At 24.2% G+C, this 25,181-nt stretch overlaps 2 protein-coding genes and 1 long non-coding RNA gene across 3 annotated transcripts; all 3 read left to right on the forward strand.

Moving 5' to 3' along the window:
* The first annotated feature begins 30 nt into the window (after positions 1 to 30).
* On the forward strand, positions 31 to 5,870 carry LOC107997109 (dual specificity mitogen-activated protein kinase kinase hemipterous). Its single transcript, XM_017055524.3, has 8 exons — positions 31 to 331; positions 1,048 to 1,505; positions 1,588 to 1,767; positions 1,903 to 2,037; positions 2,144 to 2,391; positions 3,519 to 4,211; positions 4,314 to 4,601; positions 4,664 to 5,870. Exons 1-8 carry the CDS (start codon positions 175 to 177, stop codon positions 4,797 to 4,799), a joined length of 2,295 nt encoding a protein of 764 aa, XP_016911013.1. The 5' UTR covers positions 31 to 174; the 3' UTR covers positions 4,800 to 5,870.
* A 590-nt stretch (positions 5,871 to 6,460) lies between these two features.
* On the forward strand, positions 6,461 to 13,811 carry LOC107997136 (histone-lysine N-methyltransferase EHMT2). The gene is made up of 12 exons (XM_017055571.3): positions 6,461 to 7,895; positions 7,971 to 8,563; positions 8,696 to 8,746; positions 8,820 to 8,923; positions 9,025 to 9,667; positions 9,732 to 10,064; positions 10,156 to 10,384; positions 10,474 to 10,680; positions 10,755 to 11,011; positions 11,086 to 11,336; positions 11,404 to 11,579; positions 12,061 to 13,811. Exons 1-12 carry the CDS (start codon positions 7,060 to 7,062, stop codon positions 12,221 to 12,223), a joined length of 3,843 nt encoding a protein of 1,280 aa, XP_016911060.1. The 5' UTR covers positions 6,461 to 7,059; the 3' UTR covers positions 12,224 to 13,811.
* Positions 13,812 to 23,367: 9,556 nt separating this feature from the next.
* Positions 23,368 to 24,777, forward strand: LOC133665857 (uncharacterized). The gene is made up of 3 exons (XR_009829281.1): positions 23,368 to 23,754; positions 23,847 to 24,052; positions 24,288 to 24,777. It is a non-coding gene; the product is annotated as an uncharacterized LOC133665857 (long non-coding RNA).
* The last annotated feature ends 404 nt before the right edge of the window (positions 24,778 to 25,181 follow it).

Raw genomic sequence — 25,181 nt, forward strand, 5'->3', positions numbered from 1 at the left:
GCTTCTAGTAATTTCTAAGAAATCTGAAAAGAGTTGGTTCTACTGAAATGCGTATAACCGGCGGCGCAATGTTCGCTGCCAAAAGGGGTAGACGAGTGATGTGAAAATTGTCAAATATTTTGTGCGAGGTGGTGTCTTGCGGTGAATTTGATAGTGTTGCAAAAAAACGTCGCAATGTCCAGTACTCTGGAGAATAAGATTTTAAATTTGCAAGAACGTCTTAGAGCAGAAAATGAATCAAGAGATAGAGATAGACAGAACAGCGAGGTTGGACCAGGAACGAGCCTTCAATCGTCATCTTCGGGATCTGTCTCGAGTTCTGCTTCACGTCGTAAGTTTAATTTAAACATCTTTATGATTATGATAAAATTTTTTCTTGATTTTTTTTCCAAAAATTTTGAATAAAATTTTAGTTTTATTACTTGTCGTACAGGTTATGTTGATCATCACAATTTATTCTGTTGATTCTATATACGATACTTTTTCAATCTTTCTATTTAACGCGTAGTTTATTTCATTCAAGTTTTTAGTGATTTTTGCATGAATTATACATTTAAATGTTTTCTTATTTTAACAAATAAATCGAATTATGATATAAATAGAAAAATGTTTAAATGAATCATAAATAAAAACAATTGAGTAAAATTATCTTTGTAATAATAAAAATGAATATTTTCTTTTATCTAATTTTGAATTATTTATCTTTAAATGATTTAATATTTATTTATTAATAATTAAATACATTATTAATAAAATGATTTGAATGAAACTATGAATGTTTATAAAAAAATTAAAAATGTAAAAATATATATACATATGGTACATGTAAAAATATATCAAATATTCAAAATAAAATATTTATCTTACAAGATAAAATAAATTTCTATTTAAGTTTCATTTTTTTAAATTATATTTATAAAATATTAATTTATATAAATATATATAATTTAATGATAAAAATTTACTATTATTTTTTTGTTCTTGAAATATGAAATATATCACTTTTTTTTATATCTTAAATATGATTAACTTTTATTTCTAATATAGCTCCAATACCAACATTGAAAGTCTCACAGATACCTCCAAAGAAACAGGATAGTGAATTTGAATCAAAACTACAAGAAATTATGAAAATGAATGGTATTTTAAATATTAATGGTCAAAGGTATCAAACTGAAATGAAAGATTTAGAACACCTAGGTGAATTGGGAAATGGTACCTGTGGTCATGTTGTAAAGATGAGGCATAAACCTAGTGGTGTACTCATTGCTGTCAAGCAAATGAGACGTTCTGGTAATGCAGAAGAAAATAAAAGGATAATTATGGATCTTGATGTTGTTTTAAAATCACATGATTGTCCATATATTGTGCAATGTTTGGGTTGTTTTATTACTGAATCTGATGTATGGATTTGTATGGAATTAATGGCAACTTGTTTAGATAAATTATTAAAAAAAACTAGACAAGCAATGCCAGAAGAATTTTTAGGAAAAGTTACAGTAGCAGTAAGTGATATTATAAATTTTATTATTTATTATTTACTCTGAATATCACTTTGAATTATTTATATTAAAAATATTTTTATAGACAGTAAAAGCATTATCATATTTGAAAGAAAAGCATGGTGTAATTCACAGAGATGTAAAACCTAGTAACATACTTCTTGATGAAAGGGGAGGAGTTAAATTATGTGATTTTGGTATATCTGGTAGATTAGTTGATAGTAAAGCAAAAACTAGAAGTGCAGGATGTGCTGCTTATATGGCTGTAAGTATATTTAATATTATTTATTGTTATATCTATATTTTGAAATTATTTTATGAAATATTTATAATTTTAATATTTATAATTTATAATTTTTAATTATTTTAATAATTTTTTAAAATATTTATAATTTTTCAGCCTGAAAGAATCGATCCTCCTGATCCAACTAAACCAGATTATGATATAAGAGCAGATGTTTGGAGTTTGGGTATCACTTTAGTTGAATTAGCTACAGGGGTATTTCCTTACAGAGATTGTAAGACTGATTTTGAGGTAAAATGAGTAATATATATTATGTTATATATTATGTATAAAAAATATATGTTACATATTAAATGTGTTTTCATTGTTATATAATTATATTTATATAAATTTGTAGGTATTGAGCAGAGTAGTACAAGATGATCCTCCCTCCCTTCCACCAGATGCATCGTTTTCTAAGGAATTTAGAAATTTTGTGAGTTGTTGCCTTACAAAAAATTATAAACATCGTCCAAAATACCATAAACTCATGGAACATCCTTTTATTCGAAAATATGATGTACCACAAGATGAAGAAACAAACTCTTCAGTTCTAAATTCTAGTTGCCAATGGTTTGGCAGAGTTATGCAACAATTGGAACCAAGGTAAATTGTCAATAATATTAGTTAAAAATACTAAAATATAGTTTTTAGCTTTTATATAGAATATTTTTGATTAAAAAAGATATACGTGATAAAAAAACGAAATATACTATTAGAAAAATTCGTTCTATAAAAAACGAATAGAGTTTTAAACATGGCATGAAATTCCCAACTAATATCATAATGATTTGGTTTGGTTTGAAAATAACCGGGTATTGTTTTTTATATTAGTTTTAAAAATTTTAACACACTTCAGCATTCATGGTTAATGGGTAGGTATTAAAAAACAGCTCGAAAAATTACGCTGAATTTTAAAGTTGGGTTTTTGTTGGATACTAGTTTTTATATATTTATCTCTTTTTATTCATTACCAAACGACATTTACGAACCTATCCATACATTTCGATTAAAAGTTTGCGTGCGTGTTAAATTGTGTTGCAGCGTTGAGCTTGAGGGAGGCAGCGCAGCATAGCATCCCCTCTCCCTCGCCCCTGCCCCTTTTTCCATTTTCCTTAAAAATTTATCCATAAATTCCAAAAAACTTAAAAAAAATACACCTCACAATTATCCAAAAATCTGCCCGATTTTCATTTCGAGTTGTTTGGTTTGTGCACGCGCCTGTTACACACCCCACCCTTCAACCCTCATTCATGGTAAGCATTGTTTTTATTTATTTGAATATTCATTTATTTGTCTTTATCTTATGTAGCGATCTGCCAGTGGCACAAATAATTTTTTCCTGTGCACACTCCATTCATTATAAAATATAATTATTTTTTCAGTTATATTATTATATTATTCTTATTTTAAATATTAGAAGATATCAGTTAAAATTTCTTATGTTTTTAGCATGCAATATTTTCAAATTTTTTATTTTTAAATATAGATATTTTTTATAATCTGTTACCTTGGTAAAAATTCCTCTATCCTTGTTTGTGTTGCATGATTCTATGATTAACGTTCTAACTTCTATTAACCCTCTGTAAACTCAAATTTTTTTACAGAATCATCATGATACGATTATCTTGGTACGAGTGATATTTTTAAATGAACTGAAATGCTAATTTTGGGGATATAGTAATTTATTTTTGATAATATACAAAATTATTGTTTAACATTATTGGATTTAGTTTCAGATTGCCAGGGTGGCAGCAGCGAATCACGGGTCATGTATCTCTAAAACAAACAGCTCATCTCAGGGCTCAATCTGAAATACCAGCTTTCCTACGAAGCAATGTCACCAAAGACTCACAAAACTCCAGCTTTTTGCCATTTCATCAACGATCAAATAGTGAGAATGGTGCGAACTACGTATCTTATAGTCCATACGCTCTTAGACGAAAGGAAATTTCCAGGCCATTTTCTCCTCCTTCGTCCAATGAGGCGGATATATCAGAAACGAATTTTCAACGACCATATTCACCATATAAACAACATGTCGATCAAAATAGGGATTATTCTTCGAATCATTGTTCTATTAATGGACAAGGTAGACAAGAAGGAAGACCGTTCTCTCCATATCGACAAGATTCTAGTACAATAGAAGGAAATAGACTTTATTCACCATATCATGGACGTTTCACGGAAGATCGAGATACCAGTAAGGAAAGATGGCAAGGTGTCTCTAGATCTTTAAGTCCATTTGCTCGAGATTATTCACCATGGAGGAGAGAAAACGTTGATCCTCCAAATGTAATACAATCAACTGAAAGTGGACGATATTCTCCATTTCTTCAACAACGATTAGGACAAACTCCATCTGTGCCTCAAACTCATCCACAAACACAAGATATTTATGGTAGTCCTATGATTAGTCGTAAAAGGTAAATAATAATATATTATTATAATATGTATTATTATAATATAACTAATAATTTTTAATAATAATGATTATGAATTACATATGTTAATTTTTTTTAATATAGGTTTCCTTCTGAGCCTCCTCCACAAGGATCTCATGGTTCTACTAGCCCTGAATTATTAATTTCTCGTTTTGCTCATCAATTGAAACAAGAACCTTCATCTGTTATGCCACCTGTTCAGGGTGGATCTAAAGAATCTGCCAAGAAGCGTTTTGCTTCTTATGTTCGTCTTAGACTTGGAAGTGAACGTGCTCCTTCGCCAGAACCACCACCAAGATTAAGTCGTGGTGAATCTCCTCTCGCCCTTAGAAGGAATTTAATGGATCAAGCCTCTCCTTCTTTTGCACGAAGGTATTTTTATTTTATTGGTTTTAAAATGTAAGCAATTTTTTAATCTAATTATTTATTCTAAGGTATGTTTCATCTTCTCCGCCTCAACCACCTCCAAGAAGGTTATCGGAAAGTAATTCCGTACCTGGTAGCCCTCAACATGTTCGAGCTCGATTACGTTACACTCCTGAACCGCAGAGGAGACCTCCGCCTCCATAACCCACCGTTACGATTAAATCATATTCTTTGTTGGTGCCATATGCGATAACTGAATTAATTACATGTATCACGTAGAACCGTGTTATAATCAACAATGGTTGTGCACACAAGTGATCTGTGCACAATATACTTGAAAACAATTCTAAACCAAAAAATAGTTGTTTGTAATACTCGGTGATATTGTGAATTCTAATGTACGTATTTGAATCATGGACTTGAATACGTACTATATATGATGTTATTATCGAACATTGAAATTGTTCGCAAATATAAAAACAAAGGTAGACTCCTAAATTCGAGAGGACGGTCTTTGAGATTCATTTTTGCACGATTTCCATGGCTGTAACGTACCGCGTTGAACTACTTTGTCAATAATTCTCTTATCGACGTGTATTTATATAGAATGCAATCACTGATGCAATACGATGCTCAACTTTTTATATTGCTTGTAAAGATATAAATAAATGTAGTATGTTCGACGTTTTTCTAAAAAAAAATTAATAAAAAATAAAAAATAAAAAGAATTAGAAAAAAGAACAAAAAAAAGACGAAAAGAGAAAAGGAAATCGTTATTAAGGGATGCGGCATCGTACTGAACGCGTAAACCGTTCCTATCATTCTTCGTTTACGCTTCTTTTCTTATCGAGGGACAAGTGAGAATATGTGAAACCAAACTTGTAAAGTAGTTTTCTCGTCCTCGGGCGGCCTTGCAGTATCTCTGCAATTTGACTTAGTTATGATGATTTTTCACATTTCATTATCGTTTGTAAAATAATATCAAACGCATACAGCGATCACTGAGTGAATCAATTGAGTGAAAACCAAATCATAAAAAATATTAAAACGACGTTTCCGTAAGGAAAGCACAATATTCACGTCTCCTAGATTCTACGAGTTTCAACAAATGTATATTATTTAAATAAGAGGCGTGTTTGGGCTAGTACGTTGTAATTATTATTTTTAATTAACATTTATTCATTAACTTTGTTCAGTCTACACTCGTAATCACCTTTGTCGCTTATTTGACAAATGGATCTGTTGCAATGTAAATAAACTTATATTTATACGATACCATTGACTTATTTCATTTATTTCATTATTTGCATTGAAAGTTCAGAATAAAAATTATATTCATTAATATTTATGATTATTGCTCATTGGCGCAGCCATTTATTAATGTATTTTTATCGTGTACTGCCACGTAATGCTAAGCAATTTCTTTTTGTTAGGCGCTCATGCGCGATGCTATTATTGCTTCGTAATGGTTTCATTTAGTTGTAATAATTATATTATGAAAATTTTCTATTTTATTATAAATATTAGTAGATTTATAAAATAATAATATTTTCATTCGAAAGAATAATTATATGTTAGAAATCTGAATTTATTATCTTTAATAAAACAGCATTATTAATATTTATATTGGTATTGCTTGTTTTATATAAATGAATATATGAAATCGAGAATAACGAATTTTTTTATAATTATTAAATTAAAATCTTATACAAAATCACATAAATATTACATTAATTTTTAATTTTTTTATATAATTTCAGTTATAAGAAAAATTAGTTTGAATAAAAAATTAAATTATTAAAAAATATTCTTTTAATCTAGTTGAATTGAAAGTAATGAAATAGTAACGAATTCATTATCTTTTTTGTTCTCAATGTGTAAGTGCATAGACTTATGGTCGTATATTATATAGATATGCATATTGTACATTTTTTGTGTAATTCATGTTTATTAATATTATTTATAAACAGTATAATACATTAAAAGCATTGTATAACTTTTTAAAATTAAAAGAGAGTATATAATTTTTTATGAAAAGGACTTGGTCGAAGATCATTTTAAAAATAAATTCTTCACTCGAATCGGCCCGTCCCTGAGTAATCAATATGGCCTCCAGGTCTACGCGGGGCACGCTAACGTAGTGTAGATATTTCTTCAAAAATCTATAGAACAAACAGTTTCTGTGATAATATAATTAGTCAAGCTGTTAAAGAGTGTATGGAAAGATATTTTCGTGGTATTTTATAAAATATCAGTGATAGTATTCAGTCAGGAACAAATTTAGAAGGCATTCCACTGCCGTTGTAACTACTACTTGTACTTTGCGGAAGACATCGTCAACGTTACAGTACGATTCAGTAGTCGTTCAGCATTTAACAATTAATTTATTGATCGCTAAATCTTACAATGAGGTGGCAATTTAAGTGTAAAGATTCATAGTTTCCAGTTATTAAAATCTAATATTATGTCTGAAAATAAGAGCAAAGAAGATGCCACGATGGAGGGTTGTCAAGAAGGGGGCGAAGAAGAAGGTATGGCTGCCGAAAGGGTCGAAGATAAGGTCAGTATCCAACAGATTCTCGAGGGTATGACTAACGAATTTAACAAAAGTGTAAGTCCTGTCAAAAGTACAGAAATTAATCGATCAGAAAAATTGGATCATGAGGAAATTGAAAAATCGGAGATAAATTTTGATAAATCAGCAATTGAAAAAGAACTTGCTGGAGATAAAGATATAGAAGATATTTCAACAAAGCAAAAGACTACAGAATCAATGTCAACAGATGAAAATCATAGAGAAGATCATAAAGAAGATACTGGAAAACAAGAAATTTTGAAAAAAGATAATGGAATTCCGCGTATCGTTCTTACTTTCAGAACAATCGACGAAAATACCGATGATGGTAAAAAAACAAAGATATCAAGTTGTTCCTCCAACCTTACTTTAGTTCCTGATGAATTAGTAAATTGTGATCAAATTGGCGGTGTTTCTGTTAAGATTGAAAATTCAGATGAAAACTCCGATAATATTGAGAAATCAGATTCAGAAGAAGGTAGGCCAGAAGAAATAGCCATAGAATCCAAAAATAAAGAATCAGAGGAAAAGATAGAAGAATCAAAATTACCAAAAGAAGATATGAGGGTAATAACAGAAGATAAAACTACTATTTCTAATGAAAAAACAAAGACTGATGAAGCAGATACTTCAATAGAACCTACAGAACAGGTGGATCAAGCAGACAGCACAGTTCCAGTTACTAGGAAAAGAAGAACAGGACGACCTAGATTAAGAGCACTTAGGTTTTTTATTTTCTTTCATTTCAAATATATAAAATATTATGCATGATATTTGTAAACATTTCATGACATTTTTAGTGATCACACTGAAGAATCTCCAGGTCCTAAACGTTCTGCAAGGAGACTATGTAAAGAAACATTAAAAAGTACTGTATTAGAAAATGCAATGGCAAGGAAAGAAAAATCTAATTATACAGAAGAAAATTTACAATTTAAAAAACAGCGGAAATATAACAAACCAGGAAGACCTAAAAAGGTGATACAAGGAAAGGATCAAAACAAACAGTTGCAAACTAAACCTCCTGACATACGTCAGGAAATAGAATCTTCCATTTCAGATGGAAATATCACTATTTCTGAGGTAAATTCAACATTAGAATATTCTAGAAATTCTATATCAGAAAATAATGCAAATGAGACAATCCTGGATGAATCACAAAATTATTCATCTGATTTTGATGGTATGCCAAAATTATCTCCTATGATAAAAAGTTCAGAATCTCAAACAAAATTGAATAACTCAATTGGTAGTTCCACAAGCGATGATATATCTTTAGCAGATATTGAAAAACCATTTCTAAAACCTGCTGCTGGTAGACCTAAACGAGAAAGAGGAAGACCTAGAGGAAGTCAAGCTGCAAGAAAAATAGCAAAAGCAGATTCATTTGAAGGTATGAGAAGTAATATATATATTTTATATAATATATTTTATATAATATAAAATAGATTTTTCACCTCAATTTATTTTGCTTTAAATTTTTAACTTATATGTATACTTATATATACTTATATATTTTTTTTAGATGGCTCTGTATCAATTGCAGAAACAGGCAAAAATAATGATTATCCTGAAGGTAATATTTAAAAATTTTTTAATATTCATAATTATTATAAAGAATGATTATATTAATTTATATATGATTATAGAAAGCATTGTACCTATAAAAAGAACAAGAAGAAGTATGGCTCCAAGTCCAAGCCCTGCAGAAGGACAAGCCTCAAAGCCAGAATCAACAGCAATTATGAGTGAAGTTAGTAGAATTAATGAAAAAAATTATATATATTTATTATTTATTTAACAATTTTATTTTATTTAAAGTATATATTTCATATCTTTTATTATATTTTTCAGACATATAGTCAATCAATGTTATGTTTATGTCAAGTAAGATCTCAACTATATGTAACAATAACTGGTTCTGGAGCACCATTATATTGTACTGCAATAGATTCCATTGATAATAGATTGGTAGGATGTTGTAATGAAGTTGATAGTAATGATGTGGCAATGAGAAGACCGAGTACACGTGTTCCTTTTATTATCTTATGTCGAATGCATAAAGAAAGGCTTTTGAGACATAATTGTTGCCCTTCTTGTGGATTGTTTTGTTCACAAGGAAGATTTATACAATGTATTAATGGTCATCAATATCATCGTGAATGTGAAATTTATCCAAATAAAAAAGGGGTATGTCCACATTGCGGAAACGAAACTACAGCATATGATGTAATGGTTACCATGAGTGGATTAAGAAAACCTGTATTCATTCCAACTCGAAAAAAATTTTCCAAGCTTCCTTCTGCAAAAATGAGTTTACCAGGAAAGGGTGACAATACAAAGTTGGCAGAGCGTCCTCCTAGTCCTTTGATTCAACCAGATATTATTAAAATACCTGAACCATCTGTTAATTCTGAAAGACCTGAGCGTTATACTATTATGAGTCTTTATACATCTGTAAAAAATGGAGATTTGGAAAAACTAGTTAATGTTTTAGGTACGTTATTATATATACTTTTTAATTATAAAAAAATCATTTAAAAATTATCTTAATATTTTAGCATGTGGATATAACGCAAATCATACATTCCGAGATTATGCTCATCGGACTGGACTTCATATAGCTGCAGATAAAGGTCATTTATCTTGTGTACATGTACTAGTACAAGCTGGCGCTCAATTAGACGTGATGGATAGAAATCAATTAACACCTTTGATGTTAGCTGCTAGTAAGGGTAAAGCTGATGTAGTAAAATATTTAATAAGGATAGGTGCTGATGTTACATTGAAAGGAGAAGATGGTATGACTGCTTTGCATATGGCTGCTAAATCTGGTCATTTAGAAGTATGTAGGATAATTTTAACAGAATGCAAAGCACCAAGAACATTAGTAGGTAATTAAGTTTTTATTAAAGTGATATATTATATTATATTATATGAATTGTTTTTATATTACATGAAATAATAATTATTATATTTCATTAGATTCAGTTGACGATGGTGGATGGACTAGTTTAATTTGGGCATGTGAGTTTTGTCATACCGACGTCGCACGATTTTTATTAGATAGAAAATGCGATCCTTTAATTCGAGATGCAGAACAAAACATAGCATTGCATTGGAGTGCTTTTAGCGGAAGTTCAGAAATTACAGAAATGCTACTTAATGAAGGTTGTGATGTAAATGCTGTTAATGTTCATGGTGACACACCTTTGTAAGTTTTTAAATAGTTATATTTATTTTTAGTATATATAAAATGATAAATTTTCATATATAATTATATATAATTTAATGATATTATAGGCATATAGCAGCAAGACAAGATCAATATGCAGTTAGTGTTCTTTTATTAGCTCGTGGTGCTAAAATAGGAGAAGTTAATGCTGCAGGTGAAACAGCAGTAAATTGCTGTACAAATGATGGTGATACTATGTCTGCTTTAAGATTAAATGCCAAAGTCAATGAACTTTCTGAACATATGTGGGAAAAAACAATCAAAATATTAACTAAGTAATTACAAAATTTAATGTTTTTATTTTCAATAAAATAATAATAGTGAAAAATTAATTATTTTATTTTTGTAGTGATATTTCACGTGGTAAAGAAACGAATCCAATACAATGTGTTAATGGCTATGATTCAGAAGATAAGCCAACAGATTTTCTTTATGTAACGGAAAATTGTTTTACTAGTAATATAAATGTTGATCGTACAATAACATCTTTACAATCTTGTCGATGTGAAGATAATTGTAGTTCAGAAAAATGTTTATGTGGAAACATAAGTTTAAGATGTTGGTATGATGAAGAAGGAAAATTGATTCCAGAATTTAATTATACTGGTAATATGCTGCTTGGATATCATATTTTTTTTAAATATATAAAAAATATCTTCTATCTTTTATTTTTTATTTAGATCCTCCAATGTTATTTGAATGCAATCCAGCATGTGACTGTAATCGTATAACATGTAATAATCGTGTTATTCAACATGGTCTGACGCAAAGATTTCAATTATTTCGAACCAAAGGTAAAGGATGGGGACTTAGAACGCTACGGCACATTCCGAAAGGTTCCTATGTATGTGAATATGTTGGCGAAATTATTTCGGATTCTGAAGCAGATCATCGAGAAGATGATTCTTATTTATTTGATTTAGATAATAGAGTGAGTATCCAACATTGGAAAATATACAAGATTGAATGATTAAAGATCAAATTTTATATGGATATAGGATGGAGAAACATATTGTATTGATGCCAGACGGTATGGAAACATCGCTCGTTTTATAAATCATTCTTGTGCACCCAATCTCTTGCCCGTGCGAGTATTTGTTGAGCATCAGGATTTGCATTTTCCTAGGATAGCATTTTTTGCGAATCGCGACATCGAGGCAGATGAAGAGCTCGGGTATGTTAAAAAAAAACGATTGGCACGTGGAAATTACAACACATGTATATATTAGTAAACGACGTTTCATGCTATTTCTTTTGATTAATAAACCATTTCTGGTTTGGTTTTGGTTGGCTAATCGATCGCTGGTAATTTTAGTTTCTTCGCCTATTCTTTCTCAAAATTCTGCTTCCCTCTTTCTAAATATGTGAGCTTAATGTTGTTTCCATATCTATAAAATAGATAAATTGACATATCGAGTATGATATTTATTACTTTATTTTCCTTTTCTCTCACTGATTTTGAAGATGGTAAGTTTTCATATTATCTTTATTAAGAAGATTAGTTTACTGAATTATATAATTATTATTAATTATAAGAATTAAGAACTTGAAGGCTACAAGGAATATATTTAGTTCTCTTTGTCATTCTTGAACATCGATTTTATTATTATAATATATTTATTACCGAAGATCAATACGGAATTGTTTGCCTTCAGCTTCGATTATGGAGAGAAATTCTGGATAATAAAATGCAAGTCATTCACATGTACCTGTGGAGCCGAAAACTGCCGATATTCTGAGAAGACTATACAAGTTACTTTGGACAACTACCGCAGAAAAATACAGCAAGAAGAAATGCTGGCAGCTCAATCATCGTAATCCTAAACCAATTTAGCAAATTCTATATATACTTATTTTAGTTATTAGTTTAATGTTCTTCCTTCTTATTACTCGGAATGTTAATAGAGAGAATCTCTAATTTTTCCATTTACTTTAAAACGATCTTAAATTATGAAATTGAAAGAAAGTACAAGTACAAATGGTGGTGGGATTTGAATTTGATAAAAATAATTAAAGAAAGTGTTATCTTGCTACGAGCTAAGAAGGAACTACGTTTTTCTTATTCCAGTTCGTTGAAATCGAACACATCGAAATCCATATTAATTTTTTCAATTGATCATATTTTCCTATTTTTGCCAATTATCTTGAAGATATAAAGTTTATCATAAAAATATTTGGACGCTATAACTTTAATTTATATGCTCTACATTTGCAATAAATATGCTTAAAATAAAAAAAATGTTTTGCATTATATTGAAGCATAGTATAGATGCTAGAATATAAAAATTTTCTTAGTACAAATTGTTATTAGATATTTAAAATGAATTTTCGAATATAAAAATAATTGAATATTTAACAAAGTTAAAATAAATAAAATAATAATTTTTTGTAGGAGTCAAGTATTGGATTTGATATCCTTTTAGTTTTACAATACATTTTAACTAGTTTAATATATTGAATTATTTTTTGTTCATAATATTTTATGTCTTATTTCTATTTTAAACGAATTTATCATTTTTCTCAAGTATGTATTAACTTTATTTATTTTTTATTTATGATCTAATTTCTTGCAGAATTGTCATACAATTTGCAGTATATTTAAATATTTTCATAAATTAATAAAAATAGACTTCAATTTATCTCATAGTATTCAGACAATAAACTAGCAAATTTTTTTCTTTTTTGTACAAAATAAATTAACAAATCTTTTATTTTCTGTATTTATATATTTTATTATAATATTATATGTAGTATTATAATTCTTTTATAATGTTATATATAAATAATCAAATATTTTAGTTATTTTAACTTAATTTTGTAAGTGTCCAAATATTTTTGCAATATAAAAATTCATATTATTTTGTCATTTTTTTAAGTAACAATTGAATTAAGACAATTTTTTATGTTAATCTCTATATATTATGCTATAAACTGCAAAACATTGTTAGTTTCTTTACATTTATTTTAGATATAGAGCATAGAAGTCGAGTTCGAATATTTTTGTGATCATTTGTATCTCAGGAGATGTGCCACTTTATGATTCTTAGTTTTTAAATAATAAAATAATGATATGCATAATATATAATTGTTATATAGATTCTGTACGTAATGTATGGATTATAAAGGAATGTGTGTTTATAATTATTATAGTTTTGCGAACGATGTGTGTGATTAGGAAAGAATTAAATACTGATTGGTGTACGTTATGAATGCAGTATGTTTGAAATTCGTAACAAATTTCGTATTTCAATTAAAGTTACGAATTCGATATTTGCTTATTGAGTTGTAGAGAATGATTGTTTATAAATGTTCGTATTATTACAAACAGTTTAGAACATAAGTACACCTTTTTGTACAAATTATTGATTTTTTGTATAATAAAAGAAATGTAGTTCTTTTTAAGATATATTTTTGTTTAATTTTTAAATACCCAATTTGAATAATAATATCTTCAGCAACTTTAATAGGGAATTTATAAGAATAGAGTAAGAAATTTATAAGATGATGAGGAAAATTATAACCACAGATAAGATAAAGAATAGATTTAACATTCAACGCATTTTCTTGTTCTATTATAGGGGCTTCTGAGCTCCCTTACTATTTTAATGTTATTTTCATAGACCTAATTTTCAACATTATCGATTCAACATAATAAAATTAAAATTCAAATTGAATCTTATAAATTTGAAACTATAAATAAAGAATAAAAATAAAATGATTATATATAACAGAGTATTTTATATTATTTTTATATTAATCTTATATTATAATTTTATATAATATCTTATTATCCTAAATTTTATGAAATATTAATTTAAATTAGGGATTATTTTTTTATAAGAATAAAAATTTGAAGAAAATCAAAATGTTTTTATTAGAATAATATATATAAAATAACTTTTGTTATTTTAAAGTTAAGAAAATAAATTATTATAATATTATGAAAAATAGAAATTTTTAATAATTAATAATAAAATATTATAAAATCTAAAATATATAAATTGAAATAGTACTGGAATTTTTTTTGATCTTATGTGCTTTTAATTTAGTATAAATTATTTACATAAAAAACTTTTATTTCATATTATAATTATTTTTGATAATTAATGATGATAATCTACTATATATTTTTCTCTTTAAATGTCATTTATTTGGCAGTTATGAATTATAAATTAACCTCATAAAAATTTACATTTAATTTTAACTCATAAAAATATGTTCTTGTAATAAATAGTTGGAATCGTAAAAAGAATAAAAAATCTAAAAATCGTTGAATTTTTATTATTATATTCGAAAAATCATTTTTTATGCTATCGGTAAAGATCGTGTGTTTTCGCCAAACTTCGCAATAGTAATGAACTTTAATGTTTTTATATAGGATAGATTTCGAAGGAAGATTATTTTTTACCAAACTAAGTAAATAAATACATAAATTGGAATTGTAATATTTTAATAAAATGTTACATTAATTAATTATTCTCTAATAATATAAAAAATTTTAATTATTTATTTTCAAAAAATCTATTATAAATTATATTATTGTAATAATTTTTATTCATTTATTTATACATTTATTTATTAATTGATTGATGGATTCATATATTTAATAAATATTGTTTATTTATTAAATAATTTTATAATAATTATATAATAATTAAATAATTTATTAAATAATTAAATCATCATTGTATTTCTAAAATATTTCTAAATACTTTGTAATTTAAAATTTTTTCAATATTAAATATTTTTTTTTATATTTTAAAGTAAATTCAAAAATTTTAATTTATTATAAAAATTTTCAAGTATTTATAATATATATTATATTGGAAATACGATTTAAAGTATAAACGAAAATTTAATAATTATATATTATTAAATTATATAATAATTAATATTATATTAATTTATAATTAATACATAATTTTTGTAATGGTTACATGAAATTTATTGAAATAATTTAAATATTTGCTATTAAAAAGTATTTCATAATTTATAAATAATATTTTAAATATCTATTCAATTTTCTTAATTATGTTATAGAAAGTGAATAATAATTGCTTATAGAAGAGTAATATTAATTTATAATTAAAAGTTTCGGAATTAAAAATATATTTATTAAAACAATAATCATTTCTAAAAATAATAAATATAATATATTTGATATATTATTGAAAAAATATAAAAATATATTTAATATAATTATATTTGAAAATAATTATATTAAATTAACAAATAATAATAAATTATTATTAATAAAAAATAATTTTATATATTAAAATTATATATTATATTAATTATATTATATTGTATATTAAAATTAATAAAACAAATAAATAATATTAATAATTATAAAACTTAAAGAAATTTAGAGGCAATCAATTAATGACACATATTTTTTTTGAAATGTTTTATTTAATCATTAGTCAACTATAAAATAAATATTTGCTTGGTGTGTATATCTCGTAATTCAGGATTCCGAATTGAAAAAAGTGTAGACATGATTCTAAGTTTTTTGAAAAAATTTGCTTCAAAAAAAAAAGTGAATCTATAATAATTAAAAAGAAATTGTAAAATTTATTCTAATAGAAATAAATCTAAGATTAATCTTTGTGTTAATAAAAATGTGATTGACGTTTGTATGCAAATCAAATGGAATGAATATGATAAATTATTATTATAATATAATAAATTATTTTAATTATGGATGCAATTGAGAAGTGATTCTGAGAATGCACATGAAAATTTTGAATACATAATACCATATGGTAAGATTATGAATGAGATAACTAAATAAAAAGGAGAATTATATAAATGTGATACAGAAATATCATTGATAAGCGAGCGAAGAAGTGAGCAAATAAAGCGTTTTTATTACAAAAAGAATCCTTTTGTATTTTTCAATTTTCTTCGATATAATATACGATATAATATACGAGAGATTTAAATTAAAATAATTTTTATATAAATATAAAAATTAAATATATAATAATTTACAAAAAGTGTGTTCTCATTGATTTCGATGATTCTTGAACATATTGAAGGAATTTTAAACAAAAATATATAGATCTATTATGAAATTTAAAAGACAATTAATATTTAGTATGTATATAAAATGTATATAAATATAATATATAAAATATGTACATCTTTTGCAACATATAAAAAAAAATATATATATAAAATATACACATATTATTTACGAATAAAACTGAGATATAATAATATAATATAGATATAAACATATAAATATATAAATATAAATAAATAATAATAAAAAAAATAAACGTACATAAAGTATATATACTTACGATATATAAAAATTGAATTAAATAGACTGTATTAAAATTTTTGATTAATAGATTAAGCAAAAAGACAATAAAGTTGATCAAATATCGAAATTTAATTTTCTTAATGTTTCTTAAACGTATTAATTTTGCAGAACAAGTGTAGACGAAGAGAGCAAATAGTGGGAGAAGGATACAGATAGAATAAAAATTGTGGAATCAACGCCATCTCTAGAGTGCCGCAAATAAAATAAATAAAAAAAGATAGTAAACAATAAGAAAAAGATAGAGATAGAGTAAGAATTGATTATTAGCGTCATCTTTTGAATATCAAAGGTAATTTTTTACAAATAGATTATAGATAAAGTAGATTAAGAATTAAAGAGCAGCGCCATCTTTTGTATATTTTTAAAAAGATTATTCTTTGAAAAAATATTTTTTATCGAGAGATGGCGTCAGTTGTCAATTCCGAGTCTCTGTTTATCCTTCTCTTATTATTTGCTATCCTTTTTTATATGTTTCATTTGCGGCACTCTGAAGATGGCGCTAATTGCTGAATTTTTATTCTATTTCTGTCTTTTTCCCACTATTTGCTTTCCTCGTCTATCTTTAATCTTGGGCGTAACTACAGGCGCATATACAAGAGATAATTCTACGTATTTTCATTTTTTTTAAAATATAAGTATATGTTTTTGTCTGTAATGGAAATTATAAAAATGAATATTATATTCTTAATTTTATATAAATAGAATTATAAAATTTGAATTAAATTTTGAGAATATGAAGTAAATTTAAAATTTTAATTTGTACAATATTAATTGTAAATTAATGTTATAATTATTGTTATAATTATAAAATTATTATATAAAAAAAATTAAAAAAAATTATTATTATAATTTTCTATAAAATTATAAAATAATATTCTATAAAATTATTACAAATTATAATAATTATTATAAATTAAGATTATTATTTTATTTCTTATTCTTATTTATTTTAATTAAATTTTAAAATGTATAAAAAAATATAATATGAAAATCATTTTTTATGACATCGAGGAAGATTGCATAAACGTATATTTTTATATATATAATAATATAATTTTTATATAATTTTTATTATTAATTATTAATTTTAATAATTAATTATTAAATGGATAAATTAAGAATAAAAATATAAAAATTATAAAATTATTTATCATTGGAAATTGATATAATTGGTAATAATTTATGATTTTATAATTATTTTTTAAAATTATAATTACAATTAGAATATTTCAATACAACTATAAATCGAAAATTAAAATCGTAAAATAATAAATCTAACTTAATTTCGTAAAAGTATATATTATTACGTATAATATCATAATAAAATTTTAAATTTATAAAAATCTAAAAATTAATAAATTATTGAATTCATACACTTTGAAACTCACTTATGGTCATTTTGAAATTGTTTTCCGTGTAAATTTCAATTAAAATATTTCACACTTTATACTTATTAAGTTAAAATTAATAAATAAATGTAAATTTAACGAAATAACATATATTTTGTATGAATATATATTAATTATTATTTATAGTATTATAATAAATTAATGAGTTCATAAATTAACAATAAAAATCTAAAAATTAATAAATTATTAATCATTATATTCGAAAAATCGATTTTGAAATATTCGGTAAAGATCGTATATGTTCGTCGGGCGCGACGTCCTATAAATACAAGACAAGTCACGAACGAGCGATCATTTCGTAATGAAGTCGACTGAGAGAAAGATCGATATTATAACACTTTAATTGAATTTTTATTTAACAAAGAATAATTTTTAATAATTTATTTTTGTAACATTTATTTTAAATTAAAATTTAATATTGCCAACATTCTAAATTAACGTTTAATATTATTTATTTGTTTTACTTTTTAATTCATACTTATTTATTGTTTCATTTATTTTTAAACATTTATTTTTTTTATTTATTTATTTCTTTAATTATTTACAATTCTTATTATACAATTCTTTATTTATTCATTTATTGATTTATTAATTTATTATTAATTTAAATATTTATTTATTAATTTATACTTTCATAATTTTTTATTCATATTTTTTTATTCATACTTTCATTTATTTATTATTATTTTAATTTATTTTTATTTTTTTTAATTTAATTTTTTAATTTAATTTTTTAATTTAACTTAATTCTTAATTTTAATTTTAATTTCAAATTTTTATTTACTTTAAATTATTTTCTTTTAATTTTTATTTTTTTTAAATTTTAATTTAATATTGATTTATAATATTTATTTGTAATATTTATTTTTTAGTTAATATTTATTTATTGCTTTGTTCATTTATTTATTTATTTATTTATATATTCGTTTATTTAAATATTTATTTTTTAACTTCATTTATTCCTTTAATTATTTATACAATTGTTTATTTCTTTATTCATTACTGATAAATTTTTTCAAGTTCATTTACTTTATACATTTATTTATTAATTTATTTTTTGTTTTTTTTATAATATATCATAAAAGAATTTTAATTTATTTTATTATATTTTTTTTATTATGAGGGTCTCGATGTGTAATCATCTCCTTTTTATTTATTATTTATTTATTATTATTTTAATTTATTTTTATTTTTTTAAATTTATCTTACTTTAAATTTTTAATTTAATTTTTTAATTTAACTTAATTCTTAATTTTAATTTTAATTTCAAATTTTTATTTACTTTAAATTATTTTCTTTTAATTTTTATTTTTTTTAAATTTTAATTTAATATTGATTTATAATATTTATTTGTAATATTTATTTTTTAGTTAATATTTATTTATTGCTTTGTTCATTTATTTATTTATTTATTTATATATTCGTTTATTTAAATATTTATTTTTTAACTTCATTTATTCCTTTAATTATTTATACAATTGTTTATTTCTTTATTCATTACTGATAAATTTTTTCAAGTTCATTTATACATTTATTTATTAATTTATTTTTTGTTTTTTTTATAATATATCATAAAAGAATTTTAATTTATTTTATTATATTTTTTTTATTATGAGGGTCTCGATGTGTAATCATCTCCTTTTTATTTATTATTTATTTATTATTATTTTAATTTATTTTTATTTTTTTAAATTTATCTTACTTTAAATTTTTAATTTAATTTTTTAATTTAACTTAATTTTTAATTTTAATTTTAATTTCAAATTTTTATTTACTTTAAATTATTTTCTTTTAATTTTTATTTTTTTTAAATTTTAATTTAATATTGATTTATAATATTTATTTGTAATATTTATTTTTTAGTTAATACTTATATATTACTTTGTTCATTTATTTATTTATTTATTTATATATTCCTTTATTTAAATATTTATTTTTTAACTTCATTTATTCCTTTAATTATTTATACAATTGTTTATTTCTTTATTCATTACTGATAAATTTTTTCAAGTAAGTTCATTTATACATTTATCTATTAATTTATTTTTTATTTTTTTTTATAATATATCATAAAAGAATTTTAATTTATTTTATTATTTTTATTATGAGGGTCTCGATGCGTAGTCACCTCCTCGTTGGTGAGACCTGGTAATTGGCATCGCTTTTTAAATTTTTTTCCATTTAAAAAATATTTTATAAATATTTCATTAGAAAATTTTTGAAATATTTTAAGTTTAAAAATATTAAGATATATTTCATCATAATTTTTGGAAAGCGATGACAAGCAAAGAACTACGCATACCTGCAATCCCGTCTAAAATATGATTCTCTTTTGATTAATTTAACTATTTTGATTAATTTATTGATAGACTAGATTGCAGGTACTAATAAAATCTGTACAAGGATATTATTATTTTTATTTTATTTCTGAATTTTTAATAAAATTTTAAGTAACTTCATCTCTTTTTTTTCCTTTTAAATAATACGAGAATATCTTTGATACAGATTTATTAATTATAAACGAATATTAATAAGATTAAAGTTACTGTAAGCGCATTCCGTATCAAGATACATTCTCTAGCTTAAAGCGAAAAAAAAATTCTCAATTATTTTATTCCTTTACATTCTCTCTTTCGTTTTTGTTACTTTTTACTTTCATCTCGAATTTTCATACTTATATATTGTTTTTTACTTTCTTCCTGAGCTTATTCTTTTGTTTATTTTATGGTTTGTTGTTTTTTCATCGTTTATTTCAAGTCACTGTCAATCACATGTCATGCAACTATGTTGCAAGAATCACTGGACTGGTGCTCTACTTCCGGTGGCCAGTCGAGGGTCCGCGCTCTGATCGATTGGTATCTTTGAGTACTCGATCAGAGTTAGGTCTTGTAGTCGGACGTCGTTCTCGTAATTCGGCTCCGGTGGTCAGGGATTTATCCCTTGCTCCTTCCTGTGTCGTCAGAACACTCAGATATTAGACCGCTGTCGTAACCCTTGATTGGTCACGACTGGTAAGTATCATTTGTCCAGCGATTCATGTAAGCCAACTGATATAAGTCGTGATATGAGGGTGACAGTGGAATTTGGTTGCTTTATTTCTTCTAAATCTTTCTATCTCTTTTCATCTCTTTTGCTTTTTTTACTTCGTTTTCTTACTTTCTTCTGGATTTCACTCTTTTTTGTAGAAAATTTTTTTAATAAAAGCAATGTAGTTTTTAGTAAAAGAGAGAATTTTAGTCTTGTTTCGCTTTAAGCAGGATTGATATCTTTGATACGGATGCTGCTATTCGTTTTAGATTTTAAATGTAGAATTAAGATCTAGATTAAGTTAATTTTAAGATCTAGATTAAGTTAGTTTAAGATTTCATCGATGAACAACGATGGACAACGATGGATAATAATGAACAACGATGGACAACGATGGATAATAATGAACAACGATGGACAACGATGGATAATAATGAACAACGATGGACAACGATGGACAACGATGGATAATAATGAACAACGATGGACAACGATGGATAATAATAATGAACAATGGGATTTAGATTTAATTGTATAAACTTATTTAAAAAAATCTATTGTATTTTATTGTAATTAATTTTTATACTAAAATTCTATTTATATTTCAGCATTTTATGTTTTATATATATATGTATATATATATTCATATTCAATTTCTTTTTTATGTTTCAGATTCGTTTAATTTTTATTAATTTTTACTAATTTATATAATTTTCTTTTTTATACATTTTCTTTCTATATACCATTCTTATTTAATATATATTTAATATATCTCATTTTTTAAATTTTTACATTTTTCTAATTTGTTTAAATTAATTATTAATTTTTTAATTATTTTATTTTTATTTTTTTTATTTTAGATAAATCTCGATGCGTAGTTATCTCCTCGTTGGTCAGACTCGGTAATTGGCATCAAATTTCAAAACTTTCTTATTAAAAACAATACATGAGATATATTTTATTTAAAAAATTTTAGTTTCAGTAATATTTTATTAATAATTTTCTTTGGAAAGTCAAGATGCCAAGGTAAGAACTACTTTTAATTACATTTTTTAAATGTTTTTTTTAATTTAATTAGTTTTTATATGTTTTTTATATTACATTCTTTACATATTTATTTAATTTTTATCTTAAATTTTTAAATTTGAAAATATTTTTGCGTTTTATTCTTCTCTAATTCGATTAATTTTTACGTCAAATTAATTTTCAGATTAATTCTTATTATATTTTTTATAAATAAAAGATTTCAAATAGAAAATTATAATTAATAAATATTATATAATGCTTCAATTTTCGCGCGTTATATAAGGAACTATATAAAGTAAATAAGGAACTATATCATTTCAACCAATCAAAAAGCTTCTAGCAAATTTGTGAGGCATGGCGTCATTCTTTTGTCGAAAATCATCGTGAAAGGATACATTTCAATTCCGGTTTCAATTACGCAGTAAGTATTTAATTCTATTTTTACTTATTGTGGATTTTATTGTGTAATTCGTAGATCACATTAAACATTGTGATAATAAAATTAATTAATTTTTTCATTTTTCTTTTCGATTGACTATTTGATTGTTGAGGTTACTGGTGTTACTTGTATTATAAATATTCCAATTAGGATTTCGATTCATTATTTTAATATAATTTTAATTATTTGTTGTATATATTTATAATTCTAATTATTTTTATATTTGTTTTATGATATTGATTTTTATTTGTGTAGATTCAATTGTGCTGGACGTCATAAAACTTTTATAACATATACACGACAATTTATTACTGATAATTCTTCTGCATATTAGGTAATAATATATTTTTTTTTAATAAAGATGTACTTAAGATAGATTTCTTTTGTTTTTTTCTTCGTATGAAACGAATATACAGTAGTTTATCGTAATAAAGTTTTTTCGTCAAATTATTTTAATAATATATACATATTCATTTTTCAAATGTATTGTTTATATTTTTTTTCTTTTTCTTATCCATATTATAAGTTATAAACATATTTTATTATATTTTTTTCCAATAAATTAGAATCTATACTCGACGTTTCGATCTATTATCGAATTATCGAACACGTTCCTACTTGTATTTCGATAATCGAAATTGCAAGGTGTCAGTGTAATATCGATAATTGCAGTCAGTTTAGACGCGTCATTTTGCTGTGAAGTGTGTGATTTATTTGTTGCGTAGTTTTACTTTCATAATTGTTCTTTTTTATTTATATATATTAGTGAATATATTAGTGAATATTTATAATATGTATTGATTATCGTAATTAGAAATTCTTTAGCGATTAAATTATTCTTTTTCTTTCATTTATCAATATTTTAGAATGACAGGTTAGGGTTAGAAATATTTTACATTTTGACTTTTTAAAATTAAATTTGTGCTTGATCATTATTTTATTTTAATATATTTAATTAGTTTTATACACTTATGTAATAATTTTGATTTTATTTCGTGCAAATTATTATAAGTGCTTTCCGAGTTCGGCGGGAAGAACTTCGAAGGCGGGAAAAATTCCAATATGGACGCCATCAAGCTTTTTTCATCGACGATGACATGGTAAAATCTAATATTTTGTATGTATAATCATTATTTTCTTTTTTTACGTATCATTTTTATTCTTTTTATTTTTATTCTTATTTCTACTAATATAATTTTGAATTTTCAGAGAATTTTTGCGACCACGTACAATGTGGTCAGTAGAATCAGTGTTTGCTTCGTAAATTTTTTTAATCTTTCAGTGGATACGCGAAATTAGAATCAGTGTTTGTTCGTTGTAATTTAAATTATATTGCATTTATTTATAAAATATATGTTTCGGGTTTATATTCGAGTCAGTGTTTCTTTTAAGAAAAGAAAGCATCATTTGAATAGGTAATTATTTATTTTTAGATTATTTAAAATCTTATTTTTCTATTGAAACAAAATTATTAGATTTTTGGTTTTAAAAATTTAAATTTTATATTAAAATCTCAATTTTTATTATCATTAAAATTTCTTTCTTACTGTTATATTATTCTGATTTTTACCTTTTTATATTTCAATTTATCAAACAATTTGTATTGTTTTTACAATTGTATTATGTTTTTCTATTTTTTTTTTGTTATAGTTTTGTGATTTCCTGTTACATGATGATAATAACTTCTGGACCACGACACAATGAAGGCGTTCATCGCATCATATGGTGAGTCGCATGTTTTTTGATTCCTCCGATCATTCAACCATGTCGTAGGATGAAAGATCCGAATCGACACGAATGATTGGTTGTATACGTAGAATTTTGCACGAGCATAGTGACCACGAATATTTATTATATTCGTGAATAGTAACATTTTCTTTGTACATGTTTTATTTATTAGATTAGGCTAGGTTTTCTTGTACATCAAATTGTTTAATATTAGTATTATTCTAATAATTTATTTATTGATATGAATATTAGAGTTTATTTAATATAGATATTAGAAAACATTCAGTATTTACAAATATTCGTGTGCAAGTTATACAAATATTCAAATAAATAGTAAATAATGAAATAAAAAATAATTTTTTAATTTTTCTTTTCTTTCATGATAATATTTGATTTAGTTATTTGACTTTTAAGATGGTAAAGATAATAAACTTTTATTTTCAATTGTTACTTTTAATATTTTATTAATAAATAATAAATTTTATGTACAAGAAGACACTTCGCGACAGACAGATTTTAAAATCAAAGCATTAAATTTTGAATACTTTTTTAAATATTTTTGAAAATATGCTTTGATGGAAGAATCGTCTGAGGGTATTTTTATTAATATTTAACTATGAATCAGGATATTTCATTTCATTGTGTCATTTTTCATAAATATATATTTCTTTTTATTTAGTAATATCTTTTCATAAAATATTAGAATTTGTAATTGATATGTAATTTGTTATTGATAAAAAGTAAACTATAAATCATTAAAATTTTACATAAGATGATAATATAGAAAATGAAAACTCATTAGCCCGTTAAATACAA

Source organism: Apis cerana, linkage group LG3 (genome assembly GCF_029169275.1).
Source record: "Apis cerana isolate GH-2021 linkage group LG3, AcerK_1.0, whole genome shotgun sequence".
NCBI classification, from domain to species: Eukaryota; Metazoa; Arthropoda; class Insecta; order Hymenoptera; family Apidae; genus Apis; species Apis cerana.

Excerpts from the sequence above, each read along its gene's own strand:
- LOC107997109 (XM_017055524.3), top strand. The coding sequence starts at position 175 with ATGTCCAGTACTCTGGAGAATAAGATTTTAAATTTGCAAGAACGTCTT. Across the intron at positions 1,506-1,587 it reads TAGGAAAAGTTACAGTAGCA|ACAGTAAAAGCATTATCATA; the intron begins GTAAGTGATATT and ends ATATTTTTATAG. Across the intron at positions 2,038-2,143 it reads ATTGTAAGACTGATTTTGAG|GTATTGAGCAGAGTAGTACA; the intron begins GTAAAATGAGTA and ends ATAAATTTGTAG.
- LOC107997136 (XM_017055571.3), top strand. The coding sequence starts at position 7,060 with ATGTCTGAAAATAAGAGCAAAGAAGATGCCACGATGGAGGGTTGTCAA. Across the intron at positions 11,337-11,403 it reads TATTTGATTTAGATAATAGA|GATGGAGAAACATATTGTAT; the intron begins GTGAGTATCCAA and ends ATATGGATATAG. Across the intron at positions 11,580-12,060 it reads GAGGCAGATGAAGAGCTCGG|CTTCGATTATGGAGAGAAAT; the intron begins GTATGTTAAAAA and ends GTTTGCCTTCAG.